We start from the raw sequence: 18,792 nt of genomic DNA, 5'->3' as shown, positions 1-18,792 counted from the left end.
CAAATGCCTTGCAGGAACAGACACTATCTTAGTCTTTAGGAAAACAAAAGTTGAAGAGTACAAATGGAAATTACTGGTAATGAAAAATTCAAGATATGGTTGAAAGAAGGCTTTCTCTAAAAAATGAAAGCAAATGACACACAATCAGCGACAGAAGACTTGGTTCCCAGAAAGATAGCACCTCCTACACCTTGAACTTTCAGAAGGAATCAGCAGGTCTTTGGAAGAGGTGTTGGGACAGGAAGACTTGATTGAGAAGTGATGAGCACAGCAGGGAAACTGAGGCCCCAGGAGTGATGGAGACGTTTGGGAGTAAGATTAGAAAAGACAGAAGGGAGGCAGAAGGCAGAGCTCAAAGGACAGCATTTATTACCGCTCCTGCGCCCCTGCCAGCCAGTTGTCCAAGCTCCTCCAGCACCTGCAGCATCCTAGTTGACCAGATGACTAAAGCCTTTGGTCCCCTTCGCTCAGCCAGAACTTTCATCCCAGGCTCTGCTCTCTGTGACTTGACAACTGAGGCTAATGGTTCAACCAAACTCCTTCTTCCTCGAGTGGCTCAGGAAAGCTGATGCCGTAACCTGGTCCACGGGCTAAGTTGTGCCCCCCTCTCCCCAGATTTGTATGTTAAAATCCTAACCCCCAGTACCTCAGAATGTGACTGTGTTTAGAGAGACAGTCTTTAAAGAGGTGATTAAGTTAAATGAGGTCATTAGGGTGGGCCCTAATCCAGTAGGATTGGTGTCCTTATAAGAAGAGGAAATTTGGACACAGACATGCATGGAGGGAGGACCATGTGTAGACACAGGGAGAAGATGGCCGTCTACAAGCCACGAAGAGAGGCCTCAGGAAAGACCAAACTGCCAACACCTTGATCTCAGACTTCGAGCCTCCAGAAGTGAGAATATACATTTTCATTGTTTAAGCCCTCCAATCTGTGGTACTTTCTTATGGCAGCCCAATATAAACAGACCAATATACCTGGTTATCATTAGTGGGGTGACAGCCCTAGCCAAGAAGGGCTATAGTTCTCCTCTCCATATGTAGAAAAGGCAGCCGCCTCCACACTGCACAGAACTCCCCCTGCCCCTCCCTGACGACCCTACCCCACACACCTGCTCTTATCAGTGCAGGGTGAAAAAAGGGTGTGTAGACCCTTCAGATGGCAGGCTTTCACTTGACTTTTTAAAATATCTCCTGTAAAAAGGGTAGACAAACAGTGTTCGTCCCTTGGCAAAGACTCTTTCTCAGATATATTTGCGGATTGCCATTCACTTGGACTAAACTGCGGTGGCTTCATTCCACCTGGACACCCCCGGGCAACCTGTGCATTTTTTCTTCCTTTGAGTTAAATACAAAGAAGGAACAGAAGGGATGAGAAATTCAGCCACATGCACCTTCTTCTTCCGTGTCCTGGTCCCTATACACACACACACACACACACACGCGCGCGCGCGCGCACATATGCGCACGCACACACGCGTGCGCGCGCACACACACACGTGTCCTGCCTACTCACAGCTGTGCCCTTGGGGCCCGGCCACATTCCCCACTCCTGCAGCACAGACAGCCTGACAGACTAACATCTCCAGAGTCTACTTTTATTCCGATAGGATTTCTTCTTTCAAAATTTTATTTGAAGCCCTTGACAGGAGGAAGATTAGAGTTCTTCCAGAAAATGCCTCAATTACAAACTCAGGTGTCCCTAAAAACTCTAACCTGACTTGGGTCCTTAAGAGCTGAGTTTTGATGAGCTGAGAGAATTGATGATCAAGGTCACCCATCCCGTGGTTGATTCCAAGGATTCCGATGTTTGGCATCAGGCACACAAACTTGAGGAAGGCACACTGCATCTTCTCCCTTTCGTCCCGCTGTTCAGACATCTCGCAGCCCCAGAGGGAGGGATAAAGTGTTTCCCCCTCGCTCTAACCCAGAAGCTTTGAGTAAAAGGGAAAAAGTCACCAACCAGGTCTGTTGTGTTTCCTCCTCTGTAAAGTCAGGAACATTCTACATGAGAGGCTCTTTCCCTCCCTTGGATACGGCTGAGCCCTGTATTGGCCCCAGGGTCCCACTCCTTGGCCGATGAGTCCAAAGACATGGTGGGAAAGAAGCCCTGAAGCTCTCACCCAGGGAAAGGGACTTTGTGCGCAGTGACAAAAACCAGATGCTCCCCTCACCGATGCCAAATTAGCACCTGAAAGATCGGTAGTCAGAATGGTCAAAGGACCCCAGAAAATTGTAAACACAATGACATCTGCATGAAGGAAAACTAAAGGGAGGAGGAAATTGGTGGAATAGAAGATGGAAGAAAACTGTTTTTATTTCAAGAAAACTTCTACCCTTTTTATCTGTGTACAGTTCAAACAAACTTATCTGTGATCCCCACGGGCTAGTGCTGCAGAGGAGAGTCCTGAGGGACAGGGCTAGATGGAGCTCTTAGAGCCTCAGTTCTCATCTGTGATGGGTGTGATCATGACGTCTCCCTCATGGGGTTGCTGTGAGTACTCACTAGGGTGGTACCTGTATAAGCCACCACTGAAGTACTCACTAAACGACAGCTGTTCTTGTTGCTGTTTGCTCTGTCTCAAGCCCCACAGCTAGGTGAGTGTGTCCTTAGAGCTTAGGAAAGAAGCCAGGGAAGGCAGCAGGAAGATGCCATCATTTGGGAGACACAAGGGCAAGGATGCTCTCGGGGAGTATCCTTGACTCAAGATTACTAAGAATAGGACATAGCAGGGTCAGGTGATAAAGTTCAAGGTGTAATTGATGGACAACCTTAGAAGCTGAGGTGCCCTCTTATTTACTGCTGGCTGCAGATGCACACCAGTTGGATGGGATCAGTTGGATGAGAAGCATAGGACAGAGTCGATCTGTGAGGCCTCAAGGGGTGTCTTGAAGAGCATCCTTTCCTACTGGATTATCATCACCTCTTAATATCGCTTTGTAAGCACCTGAGTCGATGGGGGGCATATTCTTCTCTGACTGCTTCTTTGAGCAAAAAATACTTGCCCTCCTGCACCTCTCCGTTTTGACCTCCATAAATATCTTTGTTTTTTGTGACCACACGTAGACTCCAAACTATTTTTAAAATCCCATGTCTTACAGAGTACTCAAGATCACCATCAACAACAATTTGGAATTAAATTTTTGTTTTACAAAAGTGGATTGAACCACAGAGCCTCCTCTTCATAGCTTGAGTTTTCAGGGAGCAATTGACCTTCACCACATTTCCATGCCAGCACATTTCCATCTTTCTAAAACCTGACCCATATTCACAATGTTCAGCCACACCCCAGCTGAATACTTGAGTTGTCTGCAATTTTGTCCTCTCCTGAGGCTCCAGAAGTGGACATTTATTTGGGCACTTCTAGGAATGTTTCGCTAATAGAAATCCCTAGGGAATTCCCTGGCAGTCCAGTGATTAGTGCTCTGTACTTCCACTGCTGGGGGCATGGGTTCGATCCCTGGTTGGGGAACTAAGGTTCTGCAGGCCACGAGTCACGGCCAAAAAAAAAAAAAAAAAAAAAAATCCCTGAAAGTAAAAATGCTGATAATATACATACAATGGAATATTATTCAGCCTTAAAAGGGAAGGAAATTCTGCAATATGCTACAACATGGATGGACCTTGAAGACATTATGTTGAGTGAAATAAGCCAGTCATAAAAGGACGAATACTGTATGATTCCACTTCCCTGAGGTCCCTAGAGTGGTCAAAATCATAGACACAGACAGTGGAATGGAGGGTGCCAGAGGCTGGGCGGAGGGGAAGTGGGGAGTTGTTGTGCAATGGGTACAGTTTCAGTTTTGCAAAGTACGAAAGTTCTGGAGATGGATGGTGATGGTGGGCCCAACAGTGTGAATGTATTTAACACTGAAAAATGATGAAGACGGTAAACTGCTTGTGTGTATTTTACCACAATTAAAAATGATAGCAATTAAAAAACAAAATGTAGGAATGCTGGGTCCAAAGTTGAATCCGTTTTCAAACTTAACAGATACTGTCGGCATGGCCTCCAGGAAGGCCGTCCTCGTTTTGTTCCCGCTGCCATGGGTAAGCCCACCTCCTACAGCCTCATCAGGGCGGGTGTCGCCCATCTTTTCTCCATCATGATTTCATTTTGGCAAACGGAATGGTAGAAAAATGGAAAAGTGGGCAGACATTGACTCTCAACTTGAAGTGTAAAAAGGGATGTTTATCTGGGGACTTCCCTGGAGGTCCAGTGGTTAAGACTCTGCTTCCACTGCAGTGGACACGGGTTCTATCCCTGGTCGGGGAACTAAGATTCCCGTATGCTGCGTGGCACAGCCAAACAAAAAAAGGGTGTTCACCTGCTTGGCCCCTCCAGACGCTCTAGAGTAGCCACAAAGGAAACGTCTCGGGAGTTATTCTCATTCTCTTCCCCTATCCCACTCCCTAACCTTAAAATGACTCCAAATACCACAGGGTGGCGGACATACATGCCTGAAACAGCTGTCCTGCAGAATCACAAAAACTTGGGCTAAAAATAGTCTCAGTCTCTAAAAAGCTTAGGCCCCTGGGAACAAAGCCCTCTCAGAAATGTCCCCACCTCCGTCCAGGCATCACAAAGCTGACCCAGCTCTGTCCCCAGAGCTCATCATCCTTCGTGACCACCCCTCCCTGCCCCGGAAATAGTTTCCTGGAATCTTTCTTTGCATTCTTGGTCCCACTAGGGGAGGGAGGCAGGGGAGGAGGGCAGATAATGTAATTACACGCAAGCTCCAAGCTTGTGTCATTATTTCCATTTTATAAATGCCTAAATGGGCTCAGAGATTTTTTTTTTTTTTGGGCTCAGAGATTTTAAATAACGTCTCTGAACGCCCATGGCCAGTAAAAGAAGCCAAATTTCAATTTTAATGGCTCACTTCCAAGATCCCGTGATGACAGTTCTCCTTTTAGTGCAGCCCATCCCCCCACCAAGGTCCTATCAGATGCTCAGGTCACATCAGCCCTGAGGAGGGTGAGATGCTGTGTCTTAAGCAGAACACAGGATTCTGAGTAGTTAGGATTCTGCAGAACCAGGAGGCAGGTCTGTCAACAACAACCCACCTAAAGAACACCCAGTACCTGGCTGATGGCTTTCCCTCCCCCTTAGCAGGCGAGGAGACAAGTTTTTCTGGGTGGCGGGTGGGAGTGAGGCTCAGCTCTATACTGCTGTTGGCAGGCCTGCTGTCTCTGCTGTGGTTAAGGTGGGCGGGTCTGTCAAGTTCAACAGGGAGACCCCCCCCCCCATGGACGTTCGACCTCTCGGCTGCTACGGGGGGCTGCTGGGTGGGGAGATGGCTCCTGGTGTCCCCACCTGCCTTGCACTCTACAGGCAGAATCTCCGAAGCACGTTTAGAGGGACAGGATCAGACAAAGACAGTCTCAGGGCTGAGGAAAGATACTTGTGGCAGAGGGAGAGCAACGTTACCTGCTGTGTTGATTTACCCATCCTCTGGATCAGGAACTTAAGGCCGACCCAGGGGTGGATTTCTGGCAACTACATGGTATCGATCTGGGAACACACCGCAGGCAACTCAGACCCTGAGTCAGCCTGTTGGAGACGGCCAGGGAGAAGTAAGTGAGTGAGTGAGTGAGTGTGTGTGTGTGTGTGTGAGTGTGAGAGAGAGAGAGAGAGAGAGAGAGAGAGAGAGAGAGAGAGGTTAGGCATTGAGATTAAGATGGTGTCATGGCTGGAGAACCCATGAATGACAGATTCCCATCTTGCAAAAACCCTGAAGGAGACAGATGCGTGAGGAGAAATGACCAGCACAAGAGGCACAATGCTGTGTTGTTATTAAATATTGTGCCCCAAACCCGCCACACCAGATCCCCAGTCCCTCGGGGGTGGTCCCGCATTCTAGCCCTCAGGGAGTGTGGACCGGGTCTGACTTGTCCCAGGCTATACAGCTCCTTGGGGCAGGACCAGGATTCAATTCCAGGTCTCCCGTCTCCAAGAGAAATGTTCTTGTTATGGGGCATGGACAAAACCCCTTCCAGTCCACACCCTGCCTGCTTGGAAACACCCAAAGGGAAAGAATTTACACAGGCAGGCCCTCAAGAGATGGTGCAGTCAGCTGCAGCTGTGGGCCCCTGGATTTCTCAGTTTCGGAAGACACGGCAAGCTTCTGTTCACCAGCTGACCAGAAAGAACCTGCTCCACGATTTACCCCTTTACTCTCTAAGTAGAGATGAGAAATGAACAAGTGGAGAGAAATGTAAGAGAAATGATTTAACTTTATAAAATGTGATAATACAGCAAGATTTGATTGTTTTTTTTTTTTCCTGGCAAGTAAAGTTTATAAAAACACCTGGAATAAAAATTAGAACTATAAACTAATAAAAATTAGATACCATACATTTCAAGGAAACAGAGTCATTTAGGAAGACAATGAAGAAAAACACAAAGAGTAGCCAAAGCAGCAGCAGCACGGGGAGAAGGCTGGTTCTGTGGTGACGATGAAACAGCGATGGACCCATGTGAGCCTGACCTTTGGCACCAGGCCGGGCTGAAGGGTGGGGGACAGGGAGGGAAGTGACCATGAGAGAGGCGGAAGAGCTTCCAGAAAGGGACATACCGAAGGCTCAGTGGGCAGCAACGGCCTCCCGCAAACAGGCCCACGGCCCCTTCTTCTTCCCAGACCTGCTGGCCACAGGGCAGTGATTCATGGCCAAATCCTATTGGATGGGCACCACAAGGCTGGCTTCCCCTCTGTCTATCTGTCCCCAACCTCCAGCTCTGCAGGTCCTGGTGCTCCCGTGGAGAGCTCAGTGGGGGAAAACTCATCGGAATGTCAAGCTAAGCTAGGACAGCTAACTTGCCAGGGAGACCCAAGGAAACCAGACGTAGAGGGCTACATACAAAACACTGTTTGGAATGTCTGCACCAGAGCCAAGGTAGAGTTGGGACCACCTTGGAGAGACAGGCTGGGAACTCCCGCCAACACCCCCCAGCCTTTCATTCTAGGGGGCTGGTCTTGAGGCTGGCCACCCAGAAGACAATGGGGCATTCTTGACTACGTCCTGAGGTAGTCTAATCGCGACTTGCACGGGCAGCTGAGGACGGTCTCAAACAATGGGGGGAAGGCAGGCAGAAACGTTGCCACCGAGAGAAAAGGCTAACATATATAACAGAAGGAATTAAGCCACAGGTGGGCTCAGAGATGACCAGAGTGTGGCCTGGGGTCGGGGGTGGCCAGCAGCATGAACAGAGATGGGAGGATCCGGGGGCAGTGTTCCCGGGCCAGGGCAGTGGCAACTCTGAGGTGAGGGATGTCCCTGCTACTTACTGACCAGTGTCATGGTGATCATGAGCCAGAGAACCCGGGGGCCTCGGGGGGTGGATCCCAATGTTCCCTCCAGCTATGACTCCTCTCGCCTGAGCCTCTTTTAGGGGGACCGAGTACTGCTGGACTTGAACTTGGAAAACACTTAAGAGGCCCCTGCTCTGAGGGAGCAGTCAGACCCTGAGCCACCACAGAGAGAGAAATGACAAGAATGAAAAGCAAAGGCATTGTCAGACCCCTCCCGCCACTTCTTATGCTAATGTATATTCTTCTCCTCATCTGCCCCAGCACTCGGGATTCTAAGTCAGGATGGGACGTCCTGAAGTTTAGGAAGCAGCAGCCGGGTGGACGTTACTACTTTCTCCACTTTGCACATTTCCGAAAACGCCTTCTGGGACGGAGCTCACCAAAGTCTTCCACTTCATTTTCGTAATCATCTTCTTGAACGACACCTGTTTAAAAAGCAAAAAAAACAGAAATGAAGTGCAGAATGGTGATCTTTTTCACTCTACTGCAACATATAACATCCTAGTAAAACCTGATGTCTCTGTAATCGTTGTTTTAAATTAAAGAAAAAAAAAAACAAGCAGAGCCAAAGTAAACACCCTTCTCCAGAATGTTCTTTTACAGGCTAGTTCCTCTGGCCTTATTTTAGAGGCCCTTTAAATGAAAAATTTGTCAAACAAAGCCTAAAATCAACCTCAGCCTTGAGCTGGTATCCCAGTTATATTCTCCTGTTTGAAACAATCACAAAAGTCATAGTGCCAGAAGTGACTATAATCTAAAGATTTTTTATTGGCACAGACATTTCCAGTTTTCCCCAGCTCGGGGGTCTGGATTTTCCAGCAGCCTCTGGATTATGAGGACTCACAGAAGGGCAATCTGGGGCAGGTGAGATACTGGGAGGAAGAAGAAATAAGGTCTCCCCAAGAGGGGGAGACTTTCCAGATCAAATAGAACTCGGCAAGATAAGGCTGACTGTCGGGAAAGAAACCCAACTCACTATACACCAGCCTTAAACCCTCTGAAGGAAGATGTATGCAAGTTTCCCCAATGATTTTATGTGTTTTGTTCACAAATTTGTTTTATATCCCCAAGCCCAGAACAGTACTGATACATTCTAGACACTCAATACATATTCATGGACTTACATGAATGGTTTGCACAGGCAAACATTTATCTAGGGATGGCTTTGCAACACTTTGCCCACCATGGGAGTAGTGACAGAGCATCACTGATAACAGCTCATGAGTGGCAAATGTTTTTGGAAAAGCAACTGGCACAAGGCCTGAATAACAGCCCTCACGGTCAGATGGGGGAACCCAGCCACTCTATCACTATTGACCTGAGTCACTGGGGGCGGTGACTGCTCACATCACAGGCGGCCCTACTTCAGACTGACCTGGGAGCCAGCAGAATCAAGGACCACAAGACCCAGAGCCTCACCCTGGGGTGAAGGACTCCTCACCTTCTTCCTTCAAGCGCAGCTCTGTTTTCCTCAGCCACTCCTGCGCATCCCTGACAGACAGGATCAGGACGCTGACCAGCCGAGCCATGACCTCCTCCGCTAGGGAACCAAAGAACGAGAGCTCTGAGTGAAAGGGCGGCTGTAGGGACCAGGACACTCAGTACTAGAGCCAAAGCCCCCAGCTCCTGGGAGCTCGTCTCTGCTTCCCCTGTGGAGAGGGGCAGCATAAGGCCACTGTCTGCCACCAGGAGCAGAAACCACAAGTAGATGCCAGCCTGATTACCAGTCCTGCCCGTCTGGAGACACTGCCAGTAGCAAGCCTTTCGAGGAAGCTTTTGTTCAAACAGTGATTATCTTAAACCAGAGTGTCTGAATTCTAGAATGATTTAAAAATATGCAATTTCACTGATTTTATACATAACTTCCACTCAGCATTGCTAAGATGTAGCTAATAAGGATGTCAGAGGAAATCTGATTCACAGACCACATAAGAATTCTTATTAAAAGCTCACACTGGGTATGGTGTGAGGACCCTCCTAAAAGGAAGAGATCAGCTACGTACCTCTAGATCTTAGTCAAGGGTTCAGCACATAGTAGGTGCTCAAGAAACAATCACTGAATGAATGAATCAGGGGACGTTTAAAGAGTTTCCTCAAGGGCTCCCCTGGTGGGCGCAGTGGTTGAGAGTCCGCCTGCCGATGCAGGGGACACGGGTTCGTGCCCCGGTCCGGGGGGATCCCACATGCCGCGGAGCGGCTAGGCCCGTGAGCCATGCCACTGAGCCTGCGCGTCCAGGGCCTGTGCTCCGCAACGGGAGAGGCCACAACAGTGAGAGGCCCGTGTACCACAAAAAAAAAAAAAAGTTTCCTCAAGACTTGAAACATTCCCCCTCTATGCTCTACATATAATTGGTTAGCGAACATTTTTCTTGTCTGTCGTGCCAGGGGAAACCATCCTGACCCAAGATGATGACACACTGTTAACTGTGGGAGGGGTGGTCCAAACAATGGGGCTTTGCTGTAATTGGAGAACGCATGGTCCTCACTTGTATTTCTGCTAATGCCAAGATTCCATCATCCCCAGGTCAGACATCACTACAAAGGACTGGAGTCGGACATGTGTTCTCAAAGCCCAGGTTCTGACACCATCTGCACCCCACTTCTGAGGGCCCTTACCACCAGCCCAGGCCTTCCGCCTGTAGAGATCCTCCACCATGTCCGAGACCTTCTTGATGTTCTCCTGGACCTTCCTCTGCAACACGTGGCTGTGCTCTTTGGAGCCCAGGTGGCTGCGGACCCACACATTCTGCTCCATGTCCTGCACCACCAGCTTGCCTTCATCAATAGCCGGGTCCACCTTCTTGTGGAAAAAGTCTGAGTACTTCTGGTAGGCCGCTTGCTGCCTCTGGTGGCTTTGCAGGCGGATGTGCTGCTCATAAGACTCACTGCTCCTCTCCCGACCTTGCTCGTCTTCCAGCTCGGCCCCGGAAAGGGCCACAGCCTCAGGAGCCGCTCCCTCAAATGCCTGATCAGAGCCGAAATAGTTCTCGGGCCCACGGGTGAACTTCACCCCACACAGGTCGCACTGGGTCCTGTCCACATCGGCCTTTTTGAAGCCCCCAGCCCCAGGTTCCCTGCCCTCCTCCCTGAAGTGCTCGGCCTGGGCCCCGACTCTCCTCCTCCAGCTGATGCACAGGGACACCACCAGGTACGCCCTCCGCAGCTTCCGCTGGAGGGAGGCCTTCCGCTGCTTCTGCGACAGGATGGTGGCAAGGAGGTGGTCCCGGTCTTCCAAGGTCAGCTCCTCCATCTCGTCCGGACCTACCTCGCACTCGGGTTCGACAAAGTAGCCCATGGGGTCCTCAGAGAACAGGCGGTTCAGTCTGACCTCCTCGTGGTAGAGGCCTCGGACCGTGGTCCCTTTGGTGTGCCCGCTGTCCCACTGCCAGTGGCAGTCCATCAGGTACTCTTCATCCCGCTCAAAGAGCAGGTCCTGCAGCACCTCCACCACAGACTTCACGTTGACCGCCAGCTGCACCCGCTTCACCGCTCTGAGGAGCCTCTCGGGGACCCGGCCCGGGAAGTCCATGCTCATCAACTGCAGCCTGGCCTCGATCTCCTGGAAGTGGCTTGACAGAAGAGGCTTGCATGACGGCTGCAGCACCCCCTCAGTGTTCACAAGCATCACCAAGCACAGCACCAGGGTCCGCTCTGCCTCCCCAGACACCAGGTAGTCAATTTCACTGAAGGCATCGAGCAGGACATTGAAGTTCTCGTTCTCGCGGCCGCAGAGCACCTTGACGAGGTAGGACAGGTGGAACCGGAAATCCTGAATGGCTCTGGTCACGTCCTTGGGTCTGTATTCCTGAATGATGGCAAACACATCCCCAGGCTCCCGGTCCTTCTTGCTGAACAGGAACTCCCAGTAGTGCAACAGTGCGATGTAGCTCTTAGGGAGGCACAGGACAGCGTTCTTCCAGAGGCGGGCCAGGACCGCCCCGCAGTGGATGAACTGGAACTCCAGCAGGGCCACCGTGTTCCCAATGCTGGGGATGAGTGGCTCTTTGCACCTCTTGACAAGGACGTTCATGAAACGGAAAAAGCGCCTCTTGTAGTCTTCTGGGTTCCTGCACACGTAGAACTGGTGGATGGAATCCTCCAGCAGCCGGATGAAGCACAGGTGGGTCTTCTCCACGCTCTCATCATCCTTGTTGGGCGTCAGCATGCCAAATTTCCCTTCTATTCCTTTCATCCTGCTGCCTCTCCCCGTGCTCCTTTCCTCTTTTTCAGCCTGGAGGGCTTTGAGTTCCCGGTTGTACTGGTCCTCCTCCTGGTGGAGCAGCTTTTCAAGCTCATCAGGGTAGCTAGAAGAGAGAAGGAAAGCTTGCATGGCGCTCAGCCACAGGTCTGTGGACTCCCGGCGGCTTCGAGCCCTTTCGTTTTGAAATAGGACATGGATGTACTCCTTCAGGGCAGACCTGTAGGACCGGAAGGATCTGTAACGTGGTTTCAGGACTTCTTTGCATGCCATGGGGTTTTCTGACAATACTCTCTGATGGAAATGCTTAGGGAAGAGAACATTCAGCAGGGATTTGCAAAGGCCATATTTATCCGGAGACAAAATATAATCGATTTCTTCAAGTTCTTTAGCTAAGACTTTAGGGAATACTTTTTTGGCTTCCAAAAGCAATCCGCTGATCGCCACCAGGTGTATTTTTGTCTGAACCAAACACTTGGCCTCATGACGCCGCAAAGGCCTGTGGAAATCTTCACAGTGTCCATCCTCGCACTTTAAGCCCACGATAAACCTCGTGCAGACGCCCAGGTAGGTCTTCCCAAGCAGGTTCCGTGTGATCTGACACAGCCTGCTCAGAAGGTGTTTGTTTAAGGCTAATTTCACCTGGTCCGTCATTATCAAGAAATGCTCTTTCGTTTTCTTCTCTCTCAAGTTCAAATCCAGGTCAAAAATGATTCTTGATATGGGTCCGGGGTTGTTTTGAGCTATCTGGCAGTACTTGGCATCCACCTGCGAAATCCCAAAAAACTCAAAGCAAGACTTGACCATCTCCTTCTCGGCGTTGTTGGTCACTCTTTTGAGGGCCCTGACCAGACTGAGAAGGACCTCCAGGCCCGCTGGAGCCAGGGCCAGGACATCCTCGGGCTGGGCCTCACAGCGGCTGGCGGCTTCGTAGAGCGCCTCCACTGCCCCTGCCGAGTGGTTGAGGGTATCAAACCTCAGGAAGGCGTCCTTGAGCTTTGGAAAGTCTCTCAGGATCACCCCCTGCAGGAAGTGGGCCTCGGCGATGCCGGACGCTTGATTGGTCTGATGGCAGAGGTCCAGGGCTTCTCTGAGGATGGCCTTGGTATGGTCGACATCAGAATCCCTGGCCACGTTGAGGCGGGCGGCCGCCAGCAGACATGAGGCCTGGAAGTCCTTGTCGGCGGTGAGCTTGGCAGCCTCTAAGAGGAAGCCATGTTGCTTCATCAGCAGGGCGGCCTCTTCCCTCCGACCTTCCCTGTTGAGCAGGTCGGCAGCCTCTGCAAGCCGCTTCCGAGACTTCAGGAACACCAGCTGGTCTTCCGTGTCAAGCTTTGAGAGCACAGCCATCATCTCCTTTATCTTATTCGTGCTCAGGTACTTGGCTGCAGCTTCCAAGTAAAACTGGCTGGCTGAATAGGAGAGCTTGGAAATGGGATGGGTCTTGGCCCTTAGCATTTCTTCATACCTGCAATGACAGACAGACACCACCAATGTCAACTCAGTATCACCCAACAGAAACTTTATAAAATGCGGCACAGAACTCAACGTAAAATGACCACTTGTAGATAGGACCTGCAGAATAGGACCTAAAGTTATCCAGCATCTTTATCAAGGCTTCATTTTACACTGATAAAATTAATTCTTTATTCCTCAAAGGAACCAAGCAATAGTATGCTTAATTAATGAAATATAGTGGAGTTGCAGAAAAAGAAAAAATACTAAAAAAAAAAAACAAAAAAGAAACACACACACAAAAGAACAAACCCCTCCCAAAAGCCAAAAAAAGAATAAAAAACAAAAAAAGAAAAAATAAACGAAAAAGAAAAAAAAGGAAATATAGTGGAGTTGCAACCTAGGCAAGTAACAATTACGCTGGAAAGTCAATCTGTAAGGCAGAAATTATGCATAGCCAAAATCATCCTTGAAAAAAATCCCTTAAACTTGCATAAAAGCTTGCTAATCACTTTGGGTTCACAACCCTGTTGAGTCTGATACCTGATTAATGAGAAAGAGTGGAGATGGGGGCTGCAGACACACCAGCCATTACATCAATCTTCCTCTTATTAACCAACCTGTGACTTTTCTCTTCTGCCAGGAATGTAAGCGGTTGAGTTAGTGTGAGATGAATGAAGCCCCGAAGTCCCCAAAGTCAAGCTCCTCTTGACTCTGCTGATCAAAGTGGGTATACCCCACATACGAATTTTCAAGGCATTGGGACAATCCAATGAAACATGCTTACTTTTGAACTCTCACAGGAGACAAAACACATTTCCTCACAACCAGAGAGGTGCCCAGGGACCTCCTGCTGCCCCAGGGTCATCCCACAAATATCAGATCCCTTCATATAACAGGCCCTCTGTGAAGGGGTGTAACTGAGGATTAGCCTCTCTTGTGAGCTTTGGCTGATGGAGTAGGGGGTATTTACAACAAGTTTAAAAATTTTTCGGGACCTCCCTGGTGGTCCAGTGGTTAAGACTCCATGCTTCCACTGCAGGGGGCCTGGGTTCGATCCCTGGTCAGAGAACTAAGATTCCTCATGTCACGTGGCGTGGCCAAAGGAAAAACAATTCTTAAACTAAGAAAATTTTCTTAGGTATTTTCTTTTCAAATCTAAAATGTCCTCATTACATTTTGAGCCAGGCCAGTTAGCAATTGAATTCTACATACAGTATGTAGAGCATTCAAAAGACACTCAGAAAAATCAAGTGTGAGGCTCCAATTAATACTGACGACATTAGATCTCAACTCAACATATCATTAAAAAGAGTCAAAAAAAAAAAAAAAAAAAAAAAAAAAAAAAAAAAAAAAGAGTCAGTTGAATACCTCAGGAAAGCTGATAAAGATAAACAAAATAATGATAGACCCTAAAAAAATGTTTCTGGGGAAAATCTATGATTATTCAATGCTCTCCCGGAGAAGTGAGAACAGATTAAATAATTGAAAGTACAATAAAACCCTCTCAGGTGGTTTTGTCATATGGCCTCACAAGGGAATTGGCCTGGTTGATTACTCAGCGTACACAGCACCCAATCAATGTCACAGGGGGCACCCTGTTATGGATGACAGTTTGTGTCCCCTAAAATTCATATGTTGAAGCCCTAACCCTTAGTGTGGTTGTATTTGGAGATGAGGCCTCTAAGGGAGTAACTAAGGTTAAATGAGGTCATAAGGGTGGAGCCTTCATCTAATAGGATTAGTGTCCTTATAAGAACAGACACCAGGGAATTCCCTGGTGGTCCAGTGGTTAGGACTCTGTGCTTTCACTGCTGAGGCCCGGGTTCAATCCCTGGTCGGGGAACTAAGATCTCACAAGCCGTGCAATGTGGCCAAACAAGAAAAAAGAAAAGAAAAAACAAAAAAAGAAGAGACACCAGAGAGGGAGCTCTCTGTCGCCCACAATCTCTCTCTCCCTCCATGCTTAAACACCAGGGGAAGTCCATGTGAGGACATAGCAAGAAGGCAGCTGTCTGCAAGCCAGGAAGAGAGCCCCCACCAGTAATCCAATTGACTGGAGCCTTGATCGTGGACTTCTAACCTCCAAAACCGTGAGAAAATAAATTTCTGTTGTTTAAGCCACCCGATCTATGGCATTTCATTATGGCAGCCTGAGCTGACTAATACATATACACTGTGTATATCTTCCACATAATGAAACCAAAGACCTGGATAAAGGAATATGCTCAATTACCAACCTTGGCACTAGACACCTTCTTTTCCATTTCCAAAAATAAAACTCAATTTCTTTATCTAGGTGTTGGTTACACAAACTTTGTGAAAATTATGTGCTTTTTAATAATATATGATATACTTTAATAAATACTAACTTTAATATAAACTTCGAACACCTGGTCAATCATGTTCATTTTGTCACATGTATAATTTGGTAGAAAGCAAAGAAAATACAGAACTAAGGCACAGCCTACTTTTCCAGGAGCTGTTGAGCAGAAATACAGAACAGCAGACTCTACAATTCTAGCTGTTACACTCCACCAGGAAGACCTCCAACAGGCATCAACCACATGCTGTTTCTAGATTCCTTGTCATCCATTAACCCCACCCATCTGCACTTCACCTTTGGAACATCAGTTAGGCTGAAGGCTCAAGGAGGCTCTACCAGGCCATGTATGAAACTTGTGTGTCCTACAACTAAGGGCATGTTTATATACATATCATATGTAGCATACACATATGTATCAGGGCCTGGCTGCGCATCTGCCAGTAAATCACGATGAAGCAGAATCCTGACCGCCCACTAGTGCTCTGACCTCTATCCATCCACACATCAGTGAAATTGTCAACTCAGCAGGTAAAGGTGGAGAGGACAGAACTATCATTAAGCATGCAATTGCTGGGCACGTTATAGACACTCGTAATGCATCCTTCATCTTCTTCTGCCCCCTCTCCTCATGACACTGTATTCAAGGAGTTCTTGACTCAGCACGGAGGTCACCACGCAAGTGGAAGGAGGGTGACTTGGTCAAGTCACTTCAGAAGAGCAAGACAACACCTACTCAAGGAGCAACAGGAGGGCAGGGCTTGGGGGGATGTGGGGGAGAAAGGAAGAGAATAAAACCACTTACTTTTCCACTGCCACAGCAGCTTCTTCAAAAAGTTCCTCTTGGCAGTACATTTTGAGGGCTAGATCAAATTCCTGAATCTGCTCAAAGCATCTGAAAGCATCTTTGTAGCACTGGCTTCGCTTATAGAAGGAGGCGGCATCTCTTATCTAGGACAGAGTAAAATTTTACTCAGAGTATTTATAATATAACTTTTCATCTTAAAAGTAAACCAACACCATGAATAATAAAGAGGACGTCTGCGATTTATTAGAATCTAGTGAAAAACACTAAAACATAGGTAATTTAGGAAAACTACTGCTTTATAGGGAGAAAAATAAAGTGAAATCCCAACCTCACACCATACACAGATGGAAGTTCCAGATGGGTTAAAGGTCTAAATGAGAAAGCTATTGGAGGAGAATGTATGAGAATATCTTTGTGACCTTGAGGTAAAGAAAGTCTTCAACAAAACTCAAAACACATGAACTTTGGGGGAGAAATTGATGGATTTGATTACAGTTGACCCTTGAACAACACAGGTTTGACCTGCACGGGTCCACTTATGCAAGGATTTTTTTCGATAATAAATACTACAGTGTGATATGGTCTGCAGTTGGTTGAATCCCTGATATGAAACCAAGGATACAGAGGAACCTCGGATATGGAGGGACAACCATAAGTTATATGTGGATTTTCAGCTGCACGAAGGGTCAGTGCCCCAATACCTGCACTGTTCAAGGGTCAGCTATACATCAAAACTGTTCAACAAAGAGCACATCAAATAAAGTTAACATAGAGAAGACAAACATTAACATCTAGCCCAGCACTGTCAGACAGAGCCTTCTGTGAGGATGGAAATGTTCTGTATCTATCTATCCAATATGGTAGCCACTAGCACCTGTGAACAGTGAGCACAGGAAATGTGTGGATAGTGTAACCGAGGAACTGTATTTTTGATTTCATTTAGTTAATGTTAATATAAATTGCCACGTGTGGCCGCTGGCTACTGTACTAGAGTGGACAGGTCTAGAACACAAAATGGATTCCTGCAAACACAAGAAAAAGACTTTCCAGAAAACTAGGCAAAGGGTATGAACTGGAAGTCTGCAGTGGGGGGAACTTAAATGACTAACAAATAAATGAAGATGCTCAACCTTGCTAATAACCAGAGAAATGTAAATTAAAGCCACAGTGAGATACATCCATGAGGTCTGCAAAAATTAGAAAATCAGAACCCTCTGAACGTGGTCATGGATATGGGGCACAAGGACCCCTCATGCACGGAGTGGTACAGCTGCTCTGGAAAGCAAAGTGGCTTTCAACTTTCGCTTGGTGAAATTAAACACATGCACCCCCTGGGGTCAGCAAAACCACTCCTAGCAGTTCACAGCACTGGAAGGGGATGCGCTGTGTCATAATACTTGTGTGTGGCAGCTGGGAGTTGGTGGCGACTTGGATGTTCACCACGAGGGAAATGGGTAAGTCAAACGCAGTGGATGCCCATTCTGGAATACGAACAGTAGTCAGACACCTGGCTGGGCCTTAACACCATAGCAGAGGGTGGAAAAAGTAGCAAACAGAACAAGATGCTATTTAGATAAGCTTAAAACAAATATGTACAGAGAATACAATACTATTTATTCTTCGGTTATGCACGTGGATGGGGACATATATTAACTGCATTGGAATGGCAGCCAATGAGAAGAGAATGGAAATGGCCATGAGGAGGAAGAGGATGAAGAATATAAAACGATGGTGGGTTTATGTGAACAGAAAAGTATATTCCACTCCTCTTCCTCTCACGTTTCCTGCCCAGCTTATCAGTTAATTGCGTTGGCTTGGCTCTCCCAACATTTCCCAGACAGGACCCCTTCCTAGCCCCTCCACTACCATGGAGGCAATCCAAGCCGTAGCATCTCAGCCTAAGCCACTGTTCACCCCTCCTAACTGGCCTTTCCGCTTCTACTTTTGCTGCCTACAGAGCTCTCCACAGAGCATCCCAATAATTCGTTTCATGTCACCCCTCCAATCAAAACCTTCCACTGGCTCCCCCTCACCCCGAAACAAATCCAGTCCCTACCATGGACCACAAGGTCCTACCTGATTTGTTCCTGCCACACTCTCTGGCTCATTTTACCAGTTCGACCCCACTCACTCTGCTTTGGCCAAACTGGCTTCCTTGCTGTTTTTCAAACTCGCCCATACGCTCCCACCTTGGGGGCTTTTATCTGCCATGTCCTCCGGAGGCAGCTGTTCTCGTGGTCTCCCTGCAGAAGTCAGCTCCCTGACCCCGCCTGCACCTAAAACAGCAACACTTGACACCCCCTCTCCCCTCCCCCAGCCCTCATCCCCGCTGACATCTTCTGTACTATTGGCTCAGTCACCTCTCTCCCACACTAGAAAGGAAAACTACAAAGGCAGAGGCCCCTGCTCTGCTGCCTGTTAGTTGCCACGCGCCCACAGTGCCTGGTACACACTGCGGGGGGCAGCTGGGGGGTTACCTATTTGTTGAATATTTCATTTCCTAACTCGACTGGCTGCACCTGACATCCAAAGAGAAAACAGAATCAAAATGGAACAGAACAAAATGCATATGCCAGACTCTCTAATAAATCTCAGCTGGGTTTTATTTAACAAGACAAGCTACACGAAATGCCAAAATACGAACAAGATCCAGGTGTGAGGTTCTTCTATGTCCAGAGACCTCACAGACCAGGG

The 18,792-nt window shown here is 48.1% G+C and overlaps 1 protein-coding gene across 2 annotated transcripts in view; it reads right to left on the bottom strand.

The window, feature by feature from the left end:
- Positions 1-6,218: 6,218 nt before the first annotated feature.
- Positions 6,219-18,792, bottom strand: part of TRANK1 (tetratricopeptide repeat and ankyrin repeat containing 1) — a 65,670-nt gene continuing 53,096 nt past the window's right edge. For both annotated transcript variants that reach the window (XM_022553933.2, XM_022553934.2), the window contains 4 exons: positions 16,096-16,241; positions 9,931-12,980; positions 8,756-8,854; positions 6,219-7,739 (listed from right to left, as the gene is read on the bottom strand). In XM_022553933.2, the coding sequence (XP_022409641.2) occupies positions 7,642-7,739; positions 8,756-8,854; positions 9,931-12,980; positions 16,096-16,241 (3,393 nt within the window). In that variant the 3' untranslated portion in view covers positions 6,219-7,641. The remainder of the gene's footprint in view (positions 7,740-8,755; positions 8,855-9,930; positions 12,981-16,095; positions 16,242-18,792) is intronic.

Source organism: Delphinapterus leucas, chromosome 10 (genome assembly GCF_059928025.1).
Source record: "Delphinapterus leucas isolate spDelLeu-1000000601 "Yukka" chromosome 10, BTC_Dleu_Yukka2, whole genome shotgun sequence".
Taxonomy (NCBI): domain Eukaryota; kingdom Metazoa; phylum Chordata; class Mammalia; order Artiodactyla; family Monodontidae; genus Delphinapterus; species Delphinapterus leucas.
Note: the sequence above shows the minus strand (reverse complement) of the source record. Positions and strands in the feature narration are given on the sequence as shown.